Source organism: Mugil cephalus, chromosome 10 (assembly GCF_022458985.1).
Source record: "Mugil cephalus isolate CIBA_MC_2020 chromosome 10, CIBA_Mcephalus_1.1, whole genome shotgun sequence".
NCBI lineage: Eukaryota > Metazoa > Chordata > Actinopteri > Mugiliformes > Mugilidae > Mugil > Mugil cephalus.
The window spans coordinates 18,185,266-18,203,370 of record NC_061779.1 but is presented as its reverse complement, the minus strand read 5'-3'; the positions used below and the strand labels follow the sequence as shown (position 1 = coordinate 18,203,370).

General features: G+C 41.7%; 1 protein-coding gene across 1 annotated transcript; it reads left to right on the top strand.

The window, feature by feature from the left end:
* Window positions 1-6,064: 6,064 nt before the first annotated feature.
* On the top strand, window positions 6,065-17,828 carry dhtkd1 (dehydrogenase E1 and transketolase domain containing 1). Its single transcript, XM_047596801.1, has 17 exons — window positions 6,065-6,335; window positions 6,633-6,785; window positions 7,748-7,959; window positions 8,070-8,264; window positions 8,423-8,692; window positions 8,918-9,089; window positions 9,252-9,450; window positions 9,556-9,868; window positions 9,957-10,041; window positions 10,134-10,273; window positions 10,399-10,549; window positions 10,649-10,755; window positions 13,109-13,273; window positions 13,354-13,436; window positions 13,967-14,133; window positions 16,712-16,797; window positions 16,898-17,828. Exons 1-17 carry the CDS (start codon window positions 6,164-6,166, stop codon window positions 16,997-16,999), a joined length of 2,772 nt encoding a protein of 923 aa, XP_047452757.1. The 5' UTR covers window positions 6,065-6,163; the 3' UTR covers window positions 17,000-17,828.
* Window positions 17,829-18,105: the final 277 nt, after the last annotated feature.

Sequence of the window (18,105 nt, the reverse complement as noted above, 5' to 3'; positions counted from 1 at the left end):
TATAGAAGTTTAACTAACAGAACCCAGGCAAAACTGTGGGTTTTTTTGTAGATTACGTTGTAATGTCATCTGTGTTGGTCGGGGCGGGGTGGGGGGGCGGGGTGGGGGGGCGGGGGGGCTGAGGATCTTCAGTGTATTACATTTTTAAACAGGACTAAGAATCAGTTTGATCAGTGTGACCAGAGTTTGAGGGTCATTTCTAGTCAGTTTAAAAAAAAAATCCTCTTCATTAATTGTAATTTTGCCATCTGGTTCAAAAAGAAAAAAAAAAAAAAAAGAAAAAAAATTAAGGGTCACATTTGAGGCTAATTATTTTCTTTAAGAAGTGTTCAGCTTCCATGGTACGTCTTGACTTTCTGTGAATTTCTCGCTACTAATTTAATTAATGGATGTTTCACTTTGGTTTAGTTTGGATGCCTCATGTTGAAAGACGATGATTTACAATGTCTGTTAATCATACAGATGCCAGACAATGTCTTGTCTTATTTTGTTGTTAAAGTGCCCATGTGTCAAACTCAGTGTTTATGAACTCACAACTTTTTTGCTGTAATATTCTTTACACACACACACACATACATACATACACACCGCGAAACACAAACCACTTGTTCCTTTTTATTCTTCTTCTTCTTATTTTGGTTGCAAACGTGGGAGCCCCTGAAGAAGAGCTCACTCGGACACACGACCTGTGGGTCTCTGCACATTTTCGGCACACACTTTTTTTTTTTTTTTTGTTATTTTGTTTTGTTCCTTCGCTGACCTTTCTTTTAAGTGACTTACTGTGTCATGTTTCAGTTGTACACGCTGCACAGCACATTAAAAACTGCTAAATCCACCACAGTAGTGTTGGTTTACAAATACATTCCATTTTCTCAGCACAAAGTTTACACTTTTTTTATCAGGGTGGCGTTTTTTTGTCCGTTGTACTACACGTCGTCGAGGCAACCCTGGTAAAATGACAACCACTTTCACCCCCCCTCGAAGGAGGGTTCCCTAAAACTGCATACCTGGTGGCGCTAAAGAGTTGTCAACTCAGGGGTTTTTATTTGTGTGTGAAACTAGACACAAGACTAAAACACAAAAAAAAAAAAAAATGCACAAATTTATCACCATTTGACCTTTTTTTTTTCGGTTTGGATTTTGTTTTGTTCTTTCTTCAAAACACATAAATATATTCCAAAAAAAAAAACAAAAAAAAAAAAATATTACAAGGTACCAAATTTGAAACAGTGCTTGAGGGAAGTGTTATAGTTTTGTAAGGAAATGTTAAGCACAATGGTCGGAGCTAATCACTTTTGCAGAATGTTGTGTGTGTGCGTGTGTTGATCCCCTAATTTTCAAGGTACCACTGATTTCTCTTTTAATATGGGCATGTGCTTTTTACAGTGTGTATTTTCTATCCAAATGCAATACAATATTCAAAGTGCCATATATATAAATATATACGTCTAGAAACTGCCTACACATTCTTATTAGGCCTTGGTTTAGAGATTGCTGCAGTTCGCCTTTTTTGTCTATTTATGCCAGTGTCATGAAAGCTCTTGTCACCTGCTAATGTTCCCCCTTCTCCTCACCCCCCCTTACTCTGTGTGTTGAGTTATTGTGATATTGTGATGTACTCAATTTGAACAGTTTAAGAAAAACTTGTAGATAAACAATAAACTTCCCTATACATTTGAAACGTCTTTCTTAGTGAGTGCGAACACACGTGTACCGTGACACTTTGCGACGCAGGCTTGAAGCTTAGTTAAAAGTCGACGTGGGTGGGTGTGTGTGTGTGTGTGTGTGTGTGTCCGGCGCTGATTGCAGGTCTGCGGCGGTGTAATGGTGAAGTGTCTCTGTGAATTATTAAAAGGAGAGGGAGGAGAAAGGAAAAAAAAAAAGGAAATAAAAGAAAAGCACAATGTACAGTCCACAGCAGTCCCGACAGGAACGCGACTCACTTCAGGGGCTTCCATCACAAATCGAGCTCTAACAATCACTCTGTTTTCTTGTTTTTCAAAAGTGCTATTTTTTTTTTTTGTTTGTTTTGTTTTTTGACAGTGTGTGGTAGCTTTGCATCTCTATAGATATTGTCTTGATCCAAAAGAAAAGCAAAGAAAAAAAAAATCTTTTCCTGTGTTGATTTCTCTTGTCAGATAATCGGTAGGACTCTGTTCACGTTCCACCAATAATTTAATAGATGTTTTTGTCTTGTCTTGATGAAAGCCAAAGTGAGTGCATCTTGATGTGATCCTGTATTATACATACAGTACAGTTTTATTTTAATTTTTTTTTTCTCTTTGTTCTCTCTGTTCAGTCAAAAGCAGATTTTTCAAACTGGGTGGGATTTGAAAAAGAAAACAAAAAGACGTGCACAGGCTGTCCAATTTCTACAACTGGTTGTTCATAATATGTATTTTGTACCAGTGGAGCTTTTTATATTGGAAATTAAAGGAAAAAAAATATATATTGGAAAAAAAAAATTGTGTGGCCTCTCAATGTGGCCTCGTCTTGACCAGGTCTTGAGTTTGGCCTCTTGGTAGTGTCAAGCAATTTTTTTTTTTTTTTTTTTTTTTGCTTTGCCTCTAAAAGATGCTTAATTTAGGTTTTACTTGAATCTACATGTTCCTTACTTCAGTCTCAGTTTTGGGGCGGGGGGGTTGGGATCCTTTAAATGGTGGTAAGTTTCATGTTAGTATTTGTGCTGTCCGCATACTTTAATGGTCATCAGGATTTTTGACAAACTTTTTGTGTGGGTAATTGTCTTAGTTTGTTAAAAGTTAACTGTTTAGTTGGAGCCTTGCTTTTTACCTGTGTAGAGTTTTCTGTTTTTTCCCATAGCGGAGTGTGTAGCCGAAAGACTCTGTGTTCTTTTTTTGGTCGATGTTTGTTTATGTGTGGTGTGTTTCTTTGCCTCTGTCTCCAAATTAAACCATTTCCCCTAATATGGACTGTGTGTCTTTGTGTGTTGTTGTGCCTGTCCAGTGTTGTAAAGACATTTTACAAACCACCCCTCCCTCCCCCCGTGTGTCGTGTCTCGCTAACTTGTTTCTCTTCGTCGTGCTTCTCTTTGCTTATTTCTCAGCTGCAACTCGTGGGGGGAAACCGGGTTCATGTTCTTTCAGTGTGAGCGCCCCCTGCATAGAGGGGTCATAGTAGGTTTCAGTGATTTAAAAAAAAAAAAAAAAACACTTTAAATTAATTTACATTTATTAATGAAGCAGCAGAAAATGTAAACGCTAACATGAATTCGCGTTAATTTGCGTTGATTTGCCTTGATTTAAGGCTCATGATTCATTTTTACTGCTAACAATTATTAAATGTTGAGCCAGTTAGCTGAAGTTGATTGGAAATCACTTTAATTGATTTTTTTTTTTTAAATACATAAATGTAGATATTCACTAGTTCTCAAATAATTAAGATGTCATTCCCTGTTTTCCAAGAGGACACACATCTTCTTCCCCGTCTTTTTAGCTTTTCAGATATGATTATTTGCTTGTTTCTTGCTTACCTTGTGTATTAAAAAAAAAAAAAAATTATTGTTCAGACAATTTAAATCTGGGTAGCAATTTAAAGAAAAAACCCGGAGCACAAAAGCTGCAGTGGGTATTTTTCTTAATTTTTCTGGCAATTGATGGAGTAAATAATTAATGGTCAGAGCTCTACATCTGAACTCAAACATCAGCCCTTGTAAAAAAAAAAAATCGAGTTCTGCAGTGTTTCTGAAATCATAAATTTCTGACTTTTTTTTTTTTTTTTTTTTTTTTAAAAAAAGGTCATCTAGGAATAGATAGCTCTTTCAGCTAAACCGACATTACATTGTTTGAATGCCCCATCAAGAACAAGCATCTGTTAATATAAAGAGCAAGACAAATGAATTAATGCCACAATAGAGTCAAGAGAGGAAGAGGCTCCTGTTTGCTATAATTTAGTAGAGAATACATTTGGATTTTTTGACCTCTGGGACAAAATCTGATTAAAAGACAAAACCTTGAATGTAGAGAAGCTGTGACATTAAAAAAATGATTCTATGGTGACTCAAATTGTAAAGATCAGCCCTATAGGAAACGAAAAGATTTTTATATCAGTAAACCGACTTCTGAGTCCAAACCTAGCAACACGTCTTGTCCTGAAGTCATTACAAAGCTGCATCTACAGGATATTACTGCAGAATGCCCTGTTTAAAAATAAGCATCTGTTGCTATGAAGAAATGTGGCGATAGCTGCGAAATAATGTCAGGATAATGCTAGCAATAATAAAGGCAGCCTCCTGATTTCTGTCATTGTGCATTGAATGTATTTGGATTTTTTCTTTTGAAGCACTGCTCAGACAAAACAAGACATGTAAGAAAAGAACTTGAGCTCATTGCTGAAGTATCTTTTATATCATCGACCTGCAGTGCTCATGAAGTCATTACCGCGCTACACTGTGGAGGCAGTCTGCCTGGCTTCAGTCAAATGACACTTTTTTTTTTTTTTTTTTAGCATCTGTTGCTATGGAGAATGGTAGCTGTAGCAGCGCATTAAAAACAGTGCAACGTTGCTTAATAAAGGCAAGAGAGACAAAGAGCTTCACCTTCCAACCAAGACACGACATGCCCTGCAAAACTGCAAAACTTATGTGGGAGGAGAAACTGGTATCTCTGCTTCTCCAAATAAACCTCAACTTGTCCTCTGTTGTTGAATCTATAGAAATTAGTAATCGGAGGAGAAGTTTAGAATTTTTTTTTTGAAAAAAAACTAAATTACTAGCAAAATATGTACAGAAGAGGCAGATCACTGAGAACACCCAGGAGAACGGTGCTTGAGGGGATTATGTAGGATGGCGTAGGTGATGTTCTTAGTCATCAAAACACACATGACGATGTAATAGGTCCCAGTGTTCAGACAATATTGAGCAATGATTTCTGTGTAACAGGTCCAAGGGTAAACCGTTTATAGACGACCATAAACTGTAATGTGGAAACGATGGTGAGCGTAGTGCTATTTTAAAAATGTCTCCCTCTACAGAGAGTACTGAACAAGACCTCCACCCAGTGGTAGAGATCCTGCAGTATAACAGAAAATAACAACCCTGTATGACATGCGCCTCAACATCTAGACATTGACTGTGTGGAGACATGTGGTAAAAAAAACAAAAAACTTTAATAATCTTCTTACACTGTGATGAGGCAGAGATCCTTCTTTTAATGTCTGCTGTTCAGCAGAATATCTTACATCCCTTGATTTAACCATATCAATACTATACATATCAATAATACTCTGAAGGGGGTTTAATATTTCAATAACATTTTATCTATGATAATTATAGTGATGATATTAGTAATATAATAGGAACTTAGTATATAACAATAAAAAATAATGAATATTTGAATTAGATCAATTCATAGGATGCCTCTTGTGGGTCTATTCAGGTTTAGACAGGGTTAGGGAACCAGCACTGAGGACCATTACATGACTCTTGCTGTAGGCCTGTCTGAACCTGTGCTGTACACTTCTGTATGCAAGAAATTTACGTCTTTTCTTTAACTTCATTAATGCATTTAATCCCCTTTATTAATATCTTTATCAATGCTGATCACACCGTTTTTGCGGTGATACAATGAATCAATGGCCTTTGTATGGAAACATCAACCTGAATTAATCTGATGGTCATCTTATTTATTCTATTTATGATATTTAAATATGAAAGGAAAGTAAATAACTCAAATTAAATTCACAACAAAATATATGCATGCAGAATATATATTAGCAAATCTTAGCAAAACTACTTGTTATCCTGCTGTCCGTCTGTCCATTGGGGATTCATAATTCTTTTAAGGAGCACGTGAACGCAACACAACTGTCTTCGCCTGACACTTGTTGCGCTACGTCACTGAGGATACTTCACTTACACCCGTAACCCTTTACCTCAGAGTTAAACACAACAGCTTAAAGACAACACGTCGCTCTGCAGTGCAGTTTGACTTCTCCTATGCCAAATATAAAATGTAAAGACACTGAAGAGCACGTTTCCTCGTCGCAGTGTTGTGAGTGGCTGAAGTTCAGCCAATGGGCTGACGATGCGGCATCTCCTCCCATAACTTGCCCCCGTTGGCAGTATGGCCGCCGTCGTGTAGCCTTTTAGTGTGCTGCTGTGTGCTGCTGTCACATGTACGACTGAAGAATTACCTCGATAAGCATGTCGGCCGTACTTTTCCTGAGGAAGTCGCTTTGCAGACTGCCGCCCGGTGTGGCCGGGCAGGTCGTGAGCAGCTGTTATCACACCGAGAGGGGCGTTTACGGATACCGACCCAAGCAGAGGGCCAGGGAGCAGGAGCTGCAGAGCGAGCAGGTCTCTGCTCTAAACCAAGGTCAGCACGGGGTTACACTACGGGCTGGACACGTTAACACGGCTGGTTAGGCTCTGTCAGGGTGAAGTTCAGTTACAGCCAGAGAAATGTGCATTAAGTCAGGCTTATTGGGGGGTAATTTATCACAGCACCTGTTTGTATATTGGAGTTCAATATGTCCAGTTAAGTAGTCTCATTGTGGGTTCAGGTGGCTGTTAGTTTGTTAGGTGAAGTTCAGTCAGTACCGAGGAGGATATAACTAATTCAGTGAGAGCTCATGCCGACAGAGGCCTGCTGTTTTGCTCCGTCCTATCTCAGATCATGGCCTGGCCCGTCTGGTGGAGGCTTACAGGGCACATGGACACAAGGCTGCTAAAATTAACCCCCTGCTACCTGAAAAGCCAGTGGTTGACACCGTCCCGGAGATAAACATCCTGGCTGGAGCCGTAACAGGACAACTCAACACCTCAGGTAAAAGATGCAGCAGCCGCAGCGGTCTGGACACTGACCTAAGCCCTGCACTAAATCTACACGAAGGTTATGGGATTCAGCGGTTGTTTAAAATAACCGAGAGAGCTGTTAAATCCACTGTGTTTTTCCTTTTGGATGCTGTGGTTCCAAGTAGTATTATGCTGCATTGACATTTTCCTATCATCATACAACTCCATTTTAGTTGGTCAGGCCTAAATACCAGAACACGTTTGTGTTTAATTCAATTTATTTCAACAGCACCACAAACGACATCCTCCAATGTGATCACGTAGTTGAATCACTACCTTGGTTATGTCGTACATAAACGTAAAATGAACATTAGAAGAGTCATGAAGCCGAGATGTAGAGAAGGACTGTTACATTAGAATGCATTCATTTTCACTAGTTTACTTAATGTCTGTAGCGTTGCTTTATATATTATATGTGTATGTTTCTCAGTGACTGTCCTCACTAAAGTGTAATTGAGGCTTCTGCGCTTAAGTGTTGCAGAGGCTCAGACACCTTCGCCAACGTTGCGTGGATCCCCAGAAACTTAACTACTCCCTGCGGCGACGCAGAGCGCAAGGGCTGTGATTGGTCCGCTAGGTAGTCACGTGTTTCCGCTTTAGTATTCCCGGCTTCTCCTCCATCTTGGCAATTTTTAAACTAACTGTTTTGGATCAGTAAAGAATCTAATTGGGTAACTTGAGGAGGTCTGTACATACAGACGTCTGTATAACTTGGAATTCAGCTGAAAATTTTTGTGAAAGTTTCAGTCGCCATTGTTAAAGGTGAAACAGGAAGTGGAAACTTTAATAAATTTAAAAAAATGACCCAACTGGCAAAGAAGACACAACGCCGTCTAGCATTTGGGTTTTTCTGTCACAGAGCGAGACAAGTATAAACCTCTGACACCGTCTTCTCTGTTTTTCTTCCATGCACAATCATCTTCACCTCCGTAGGTTTACGACACTTTGGGAAGGCGCAGGCTTCGGTGGAGGAGGTGCAGGCCTACCTGCAGGAGGCCTACTGTGGCCACCTCTCAGTGGAGACCAGCCAGCTGAGCAGCCTGGAAGAGAGGGAGTGGTTCGCTGACCGCTTTGAGGAGCTCAAGAGACAGAGTTTCTCCCCAGAGGAGAGGAAGAACCTGGCCACGGTCATGCTGGAGTCCCAGGTAGGTCTGAGGGGAAAGAGGAGGGTGACGTCTGTGTACGATATGGGAAAAAACAAAGACTGCATCGGGTTTAATATGATACATTGGTTTTCAATTCATCAATTTTGCAGGAATTTGACCACTTTCTGGCCACCAAGTTTGCTACTGTGAAGCGTTACGGGGGAGAAGGAGCAGAGAGCATGATGGGTTTTTTCTATGAGCTCTTCCACCAGTCGGCCCACAGCGGAGTCACAGACGTCGTTATCGGCATGCCCCACAGAGGACGACTCAACCTGCTGACAGGCCTGCTGAAGTTCCCACCAGAGGTTAGGTGCTCCACTTAATCAGACCTCTCCAGTTATCGGAATGACACTATTTATGTTGCACATGTTGCAAATCAGCAGCACAGGCGCACAGAAGTTCCCGCTGCTGAACCGGTAGATGACGTCAACCAACACCGTCCTGTCGCAATTTGTCTCTCCAGCTTATGTTCCGTAAGATGCGCGGCCTCAGCGAGTTTCCCGACACCTCTCCCTCCATCGGCGACGTCCTCTCTCACCTCACCTCCTCGGTGGAGTTGGATTTCGGAGCCGGGCGCCCCGTTCACGTCACCATGCTGCCCAACCCGTCTCACCTGGAGGCCATTAACCCTGTGGCTCAGGGTAAAGCCAGAGCCAGGCAGCAGCTCAGGAAAGAAGGAGACTATTCCCCCGAAGAAAACGCCCAGCCGGGGGATCAGGTCATCTGCCTGCAGGTTAGAAGTTGCAAGCACGGACACACACATGCACCCAATCTGTGGTTACCTCGACTTTGTTTTATATATTGTTATGACCCGGCTCTTGGGCCTCAACAAAAGGGAAACACACCAATGAGCTGTTAAGAAAAAACAAAAGGCTAAAGTAGCATAACCAGCTGGATGCCTGAGCAGGGAGGTGTTCCCAGTTGGCTGGTTGACAGTGTTTTATTTTCTCCTCCACAGGTCCACGGTGATGGCTCGTTCACTGGCCAAGGGATTGTCCCCGAAACGTTGACCCTGTCAAACCTTCCTCACTACAGAGTTGGTGGGAGCATCCACCTCATTGTGAACAACCAAGTGGGCTACACCACTCCATCAGAGAGAGGGAGATCCTCTTTGTACTGCAGCGATGTCGGTCAGTAAGGAGTCTACACCTCTGTGCAGACATGGCTTTATCACATGCACAATTTTAACGCATCATTATGAATGTTTCAGAGTGTGCTAATCTCAGCTCCGTTTTTATTCGTGGGATAATAAGACGGGAACCATGTTGTGATCAGAAACGTTTGTCTCACAGGTAAGATGGTGAACTGCGCGGTGATCCACGTAAACGGAGACGACGCAGAGGAGGTGCTGCGAGCCACTCGGCTGGCTATGGAGTACCAGCGGCGTTTCAGGAAGGACGTCATCCTGGACCTGATCTGCTACCGTCAGTGGGGCCACAATGAGCTGGACGAGCCTTTCTTCACCAACCCGGCCATGTACAAGATCATCCGGTCAGTTGACGTCACCTTGTTTTTTGCTTTTTAGCTTGAGGTTTAACCGCAGCCCCCGTCAGACACACAGTGTACAGCAGCTGTCACTTTGTTGCTTCTGTGCAGATCCCGTAAGAGCGTGCCCGACTCCTACTCGGACCAGCTGATCTCAGAGGGCCTGATGACCGATGCCGAGCGCGCAGAGATCAAATCCAAATACTACGGCACGCTCAACGACAAGCTGTCTAACATGACCCTGTACAGCCCCCCACCCACTAACCTGCAGGGCCGCTGGGGGGATCTGGTCGAGCCCCAGGCCAGAGTCACCACCTGGGACACGGGCGTCCCTGTTCCCCTGCTGCAGTTTGTCGGGGCCAAGTCCGTGGACATCCCAGAGCAGATCCAGATGCACAGCCACCTCGGAAAGACCCACGTACAGGTGGGGCCAGAATCGTGTCATGTCTGTTTCTGTCGGGTGGTTCATGCAGCAGCAGCTGAGTTTTTTTCTTTTTATTTCATGGACTCAGGCTCGGTTGCAGAAGCTGGAAGAGGGAACCAAACTAGACTGGTCGACAGCAGAAGCCTTAGCATTCGGCTCTCTGCTCTCTCAAGGTCTGTGTGTCGAGTTAAAATTTAGTTTGGAATGAATATGAGTATCCTTTGAAGTTTTCTGATAAGGAGATGTCAAATTCTCATCGCTGCAGGCTTCAATATTCGTATCAGCGGACAGGACGTTGGGCGAGGCACTTTCAGTCAGCGACACGCGATGATCGTGTGTCAAGACACCAACGACATGTACATCCCTCTGAACCACATCAGCCCTGAGCAGACGGGTTTCCTGGAGGTAACATAGATCAAACTGTCAGTACGAACATGTTCTCATAGACAACCCTTAAATAAGCTTTACAGTTGTCTGTAACATGAGAAGGTTACCTCCTCTCATGTGCACTGGTATGTCTTTGTGTTCAGGTATGTAACAGCCCGCTGTCCGAGGAGGCGGTGCTAGGATTTGAGTACGGCATGAGCATCGCCCAACCGAAGCTTCTGCCCATCTGGGAGGCTCAGTTTGGAGACTTCTTCAACGGAGCACAGATCATCTTCGATACCTTCATCTCTGGAGGTGAACGTCTCGCCGCTCCGACGCGTTACACGGAATCGTTCACAAGGCGCGGTTAAAACATTTGAACACACATCAGATGTGAACGTCTTGCGTCCCCAGGTGAGGCCAAGTGGCTGCTGCAGTGCGGGATGGTGATCCTGCTGCCTCACGGCTACGACGGAGCTGGACCAGAACACTCCTCCTGCCGCATGGAGCGCTTCCTCCAGGTCTGTGAGAGTGTAATCATTGATTCACATTAGTATCAATTAACATCTGACTCAGTGACATGACTGAAAATTGCTCCGATTGTTCTCATAGACTCTAACATTAAGTTAGTTTTTTCTTCTAACTGCAGAGACTAGAAGGTTTTTTGTGTTTTGTTTGCTCTTCATCGCTGTGGCAGCCACTTAGTGGAAATGATAAAAACCCAACGGGTCACGAGTGTCTGAATTCCTGCTTTCCAGGAAGAGGGAACTAGTCAAGAACATACTTGGCTTCAGCGAGAGGGTAACTGATCATCCTGCTGCTTGAAAATAAGACCGAGATGACATGTGTGGGATGTACTGATGATTTTTATGAGGAAACAATTTACTCTTATTAATACTGAAGTTAGTCTCTTTTATATCCAGAGCTGCTGAGCTGACAAATGACATCTAGTGGTTACTGGTGGTACTGCTACCAGTGAACCACAGAAACCAAGAGTTCAATGCAGTGTGACAGTGTCTAGTTAGCTGGCTTCTTAATTAACCCATTAAACAACAGCTCCTGTTGCTTATCATTGACCCCCGGAGAAAGTGGCTGAAAGCTAAACAGAAGTTCACCAAGGTAATTATGGCCCATCTACTTTTTAACTCAAACTAAATGAGATTCAAGACACACCAGTGAAAAACACCAGTTTAGACCATTCAGTGAAATTCTTTCTTTGCAAGTCAACCTTACTAACAACTCTAAATAAAAAAGAAAAAAAACTATAAAGATGGTTTTAATATGACATGACCACAACATGTTAAACTGCTACAAATTCAGCAGCTGTTGCTTAATTTTATACCAAAGACATTTCCAGGAGGGGTTAATGTTTTACCTCAGCCAGGACAGAAGTGACTTTTTGACTCCTGTCTATTGGTAGCTTTAAAATACTCTGCCTGGCCAAAAAAAAAAAAGTTGCCACCAGAAAATAAAGGTCACGTGCGCTAATATTTCATTGGACCACCTCTAGCTTTGATTACAGCAGCATTCACTGTGGTATTGTTTCATTAAGCTTCTGCAGTGTCACAAGATTTATTTATTTCCATCCAGTGTTGCATTTATTTTTCACCAACATCTTGTATTGAGGAAGGGAGATTCTCAAAGATTCTCAGTAGTGTTCAGGTCTGGACTCTGTGGAGGCCAATCCATGTGTGAAAACCACTCTTTCACAATTTGAGCCCCACGTTGTCATCTTGGAATATTACTGTACCATCAGGGAAGTAAAAATCCATTGATGAAATAACATGCTCATTTAGTATATTCAGGTAGTCAGCTGAGCTCATTCTTTGGGCTGAATAATGTTGCTGAACCTGGACCTGAGCAACTGTATCAACCCCAGATCATAGCACTGCCCCCACAGGCTGGTACAGTAGACACTAGGCATGATGGATGCATCGCTTTATCTGTCTCTCTTCTTACGACACCCATCACTCTGGAACAGGGTTTGATTTCACCAAACGTTTAAGTGATCACAGATCAATCAGGATTTATTTCCAACCACATTTCTTCCTCTAAGACGATGGTTCCCCGCTGTCCTTCCGGTTTTTAATAATGTGTTGGACAGTTCTTGACCCTGGTTTAGTAGTTTCTGCCTCAGTCTCCTTAGATGTTTTCTCTGCTTGATTCATGCCAGTGATTTGACCCTTCTCACACAGACTAACATCTTTACCATGACCGCGGGATGTGTCTTTCAACACGGTTGTTTAAGAAACGAGAAGCTACTCATTGCATAATCAAATAACTAATCCTCCCTGCAGTAATTATCCAATAGGAGGCTTCTACCTATTTGCTTAGTTAAACCCAGGTGGCGACATTTGTTTGGCCAGGTGGCGTATGTTATCACATATAATAATAATATGTAAAGACCAATGTCCCTTTGCCCATGGATCATTTGGGCTGCTATCCGATAATGTTTGAGGATTTAAATAAACAAAATATCATCGACATACTGAGCTTAGCAGTCATATGTAGAGGCATTTGACCAGAAACTTCTAAAAACATAAGTGTAACCGTGCAGATAGTCACTGCCAGTTTTCATCCGTACAAAGGGAGTTAATGCAGCACATAGCAGTTTATTTAAAGGTTTAATCAATAGCAAATCAACAGAGATAATGTTTCTTAATGGACCACACGCAATCAGGAGGCAGATTGTGTCAGAGTGAAGCTTCCCTCCAAAGTCACTCCCTCCATAATGGACCCTCCGTTGTTTATTGAGCACTTAAGTGAGGTTTCTGAATCAGTTTGAGTCATCACTGCCAGGTGAGACAAGAAGCGTTCAGACCCGCTTTGCCTGAATCACAAATCATCACCCACTCGTCCTCTTTTGTCTCTTAGATGTGTGACAGCAAACAGGAGGGGGTGGACGGCGACACTGTGAACATGGCTGTGGTCAACCCCACCACTCCCGCTCAGTACTTCCACCTGCTGAGGAGACAGATGATCCGAAACTTCCGCAAACCTCTCATCGTGGTCGGACCCAAGACGCTGCTGAGATTTTCGGTAAGTCCCGTAGATGTCGCTCTGAACTCCTCCAGCTTCTGCTTTCCGGATTTCACAGTGTGAATTATTGTTTTTCCCAGGGAGCAGTGTCCAGTCTGACTGAACTGGCACCGGGAACATCCTTCAAGCCAGTGCTGGGTGACACTTCAGTCTCCGCACAAAGGTACAGACCTCATGATGTGTCGGTAACCAGGAGGACCTGATTATTGATGCAGGATGTGTTCACTCTGTCTGTTCTTCCATACCATTCTCATGAAAACTATATCTCAGGATCACCCTGATAACTTAAATCGAGACTAAAGGTGAAGATCACAAAAGACTATTTTGCCCAGATTTTCATATACTAATTATGACAGGAGGTGGGGCCTCATGTTGCTCTGGTCGTCCATCCGAACCCTGTAAAAATGGTCTCAAATTCTTGTGTTAATGGTGATAACTTTCATTTAAAAAAAAAAAAAAATGCTTTTAATACTTTTTATTAAATTGTATTCTCTTTCTTACTACACAGATTGTTGGTCTGGGTAGACATTGATGCAAAGGAGCAGTATTATATTCGCTAGTGTTTTTAATTCACAGTATTTAAAAAAAAAGTAATGTTCTGGAGCTTTTTCTCATCAACCTTATCATTAATAAGTGACTCAAATATTAAACCACTGCAAAATGTTTTTGTTTTGTTTTTTTTGTCTCCCACAGTGTCCAGAGGGTGGTGCTGTGTTCAGGGAAGCATTATTACGCCCTGCTGAAGCAGAGAGAGACATCAGCAGCCAACCAGAACACGGCGCTCGTCCGCGTGGAGGAGCTCTGTCCATTTCCTCTGGAGGCTCTGCAGCAGGAGCTCAACAAATACCCCAATGCCAAAGGTAAAGTCACCTCACACACCTCCAGCATCAGGCTGAGCCAGTGCACTGATGTTACTGACCCCATCACGCTGACTTTTGTTTAACTAATAAAAGCCAGTGAAGAAATACTATCATCTAATGTAATAATATCCTATTGTGTCTTATGGTAAGAAAACCAAAATATTTTTATATTTTTAATTTACAGTATTACAATGCAAACACTGTTAACAATGAACTTTTTAACAATCCACTAGACTGCTCAGCTGTTGATTTATTTCTGTTCACAGTCAGAAACGTCTCATGTCTGTAGTCTCTTAGCGTTTAAAAAAAAAAAGATTTATGAGGGACTTCCCTTTGCTACAGTCTGTGACTGATGCACTAAAGGCTAAAGCTAATTTTAGAGCACATTTTCACAGGATGAGGTAAAATGCATGAAACATAATTTGAAAATAACTTAAGGACTGCAGAGTTGGAGCCTCAGATCTTGCTGATATTTGCTTCATGTATTAATGCCCCACATAGACACTAAATACAAGCATTTCATGTTTTTTATTTTTTTTTAATCCTCTTAACTTTGCGTTCCTGGGTTACTAGAAATAAACAGGTTTATCCAGGTCTGTCAGGTCTTCTTTTATTTTGAAGGTGACTGTTTTGTTAACGTTACTGAAGTCTTCACTCAGGTCTGACCTACTGAAGCAACGACCTTTGACCCTTTACAGACAATACCGACAAAACTTTCATTTTCTACCAGGGAAGTGGAATGAAAAGTGATTCTTACATAAAACGAAATCCAGAAGGTTCACTGTCACTCTTTGATGCAAACATCAAACTTTGGGCACAAAGAAAACTAAAAATATGCCGTGCACAGCAGTGCCTCTCTCCTGGGGGCCGCCGGCGCGAGCTGAGCCACAATAGACCGAAATATCAGAATCCCAGCGCACACCAGGATACTGGAATTGACATTAGTAAACCGCATTAAAAGCAAACGTGTTCATGAGGCCACAAACGGTGTGTGTGTATGCACCAATCGGCCACAACATTATGACCGCCACCAAACTTTTTTTTCACCACAAGACGACTGTTAAGTACAGACCAGATGTTTGCGGACCCTCAAGACAACATCGGACGTGTATCACTGTGTTGGAGACGTTTACATGCAGGACTGATGTGTTATGTGTCTGAAACTCTGTCCACCGACCGTCCCCTTAATGTCATTCAGCCTGTGATCACTTCAGTTTTTTTCTGAAATCATGAGGAACTTCTGTCTGCTGCTTATCTTTTTCATGTCCGTTTCACAATGAATAATTTGCTAAAACGCCACAAACACCTGCGTCCTCTGACGGTCCAGCTGCCAAAGTCCAGATCACAGGAACTCCGAATCAATCAAGTGCTGATGAAACGCTCGTCTGAGTCGCCTTCCGTTATTAACACGTGCTCACAACATTTAGACTTTACAAGCAGCGAGTGATTTGTAGGCTTTTATGTGCTTAACGGGTTGTGTGCCTCACTAATGGGCACTTCAGCCGTGGATGTGGGGAGACTTTGAACCATGCCCCCTTCATTCTACCAGTCCTCAGCTGACCCTGTATGTGACATTTTTACAAAAGACCATGATAAACAATTTACATGTGTAATGTGTCTGCACGTAATGCTTATATAACTTTTGTTACTGGAGTCTAATGAAAAAGTCGGCCATCCACATCCACACTATATTATTTAGCTTTAGCTTAGTTATTTGGCACCAATTCTTTACATATGTCCATGTTAATCTTAATTAATTCATTAATTTCATCTGGTTTATAACCCTTCAGAACATAGTAAAATAACGTGTATAATATTTTAGACATGCAAAAAGTATTCATATATAATTTATTATCCTAAAACACAACCAGCAGTACCAATATACTCTATATATATATATATACATAATTTTAAAAAGAAGGACTTACATGATTTACAGACAATGAATAGTTAAAGTATAACGATATTAAATCCTAAGAGCGTTACTTTCACAATTAGAGTGAAGTGCTTCATATACCGTGAGTTCTGAATGAGGTTTTCTTTCTTCTGAAACAACAGCTCAAAGTTCAGGTTTCACTTCAGCTCTCTGTGGCGTTGCTCCCATCAAACACACCGCAAGCAAACAAGTTTCAGATCAGGAAATCCTCAGCCAAAGGCCAACACAGCAAGTTCAGAGAAACTACACAAACAAGTCACATGTGCAGGATCCTAAACTTCATACCAAGGCCAAAATTTAAATTTCACATCAGCAAACAAGAGTTTAATAATTCACTTTCTGTCGCATTGAACACACACAAACGAATTGACCACGAATTTCAAAGTGATCAAAGGTGCCTGTTAAGATTTGTTGTTGTGTGAGGGACATGCATGGAGCTCTGCATGTATTAAAGAATATTAAAGAGCAGCTCCTGCGATAGACCAGCAATGTATCCAGGCTGTCCCTCCAGAGGACAAGCAGTTAAAGAAAATGAATGAATAAATAAATAAAGAGTAAAAATCATATTTGGCTTTTGAAACATGTCGATTTGTTTCCTCTGTTGTTGATCGTAATCATTTTTTGAAACAATTCTCCACGCAGAGTTTATCTGGAGCCAGGAGGAGCCTCAGAACATGGGTCCCTGGACTTTTGTAGCACCGCGGTTTGAGAAGCAGCTGGCCTGCAAGGTGAGCCGTGTTTTGAAATAACCCTGCCTACGACGTAAAGCCCAACTGTTTTGAAATGAATTACGTTACTCAGATTGACTGTCTCCTCTGCACTTGTCAGCTCCGGTTAGTGAGCCGACCTGCTCTGCCTGCCCCTGCTGTCGGTATCGGGACCCTTCATCACCAGCAGCAAGAGGCCATCCTCACTGCCACCTTCTCTTAACGTTTATACAAACTGGAAACCAAAATAACTAGAGCACACGCGTCAGTACAACACTACATACTTACATTGTAGCGCACAGGCTGCTGCACTCGTACATGGGACCTTAAGACGGTTTGGATGTACGCTAAAGAAAACATATTGTTCAGTAATGTGAAAATCACAACAAAGAGCACTTGAAAGACAATATATTTGTACTCTTTTAGGTTTAATTTCAGTGTTAATGTTTGTGTTAATTGTCTGTCTTTGCTCGTTTCTAACCCTTTCCATCTTGCTCTGTTTGAACTTTCCTGTGTTCTTTATTAGCTTAAGGTTAGGGGGCACCTGAATCAAGGCCTTAGAGACGATGTTTACAAGGTTCATAAGGTAGCATAAACGGCTACCTCCGTCCTAGACGTAGCATTTGGGAATAATATTCTGCATGGGGTAAACCTGTCTACTGGCTTCATGTTTCAGGAAGTGAAACTATTTCATGCATGTGGAGTTGTTCATTTTTGTACTGTTGAGAAGAACAAATATCGGTGTACATTGTTAGATATCTCTGAGCATTAACCCTGAAATATTTTTGTAAGAGTACTGGACTAACATCACATTCAAGAAGGAGATGAAGCTGTTTCTGAGCAAACAAAGAAATGTGTTACAAGTTTATTCCACTATGAGTCATCCTTCAAATTCAGACTAAAAGAGTAATCTTATTGTTGTCATCACCATCATCTGTTTTTAATCGCAGTTTAAACTGAGACTTGAATTCAAAATGATTTCATAAAGGGCTAATGTAAATAAACCAAATCTGAATATTTTCAAATAAACCTATTTTCATGTTTGTGCATTATGTATGTTTTCATCCGGTCTCATGCTTGGCACAACCAACTCACCTGTCATGGTTGTTTGGTATTAAGCCGTATTTCTACCTAAAGTTCATGTAGCGTTTAATCTCAGGAACACTTTAAAGGAACTTAAAGGTTCCTTCAGATCACTTTTTGTCTGAATTTACACTTTCTTTTTAAAGACAATTTAGGATTAGTCCTGCTGCTGTATGAAAAACTGACAGCTGTTTTTATGGGCTAGTCTGTGACTGACTCACTCCATCAGGCATAAAATGTGAAAAT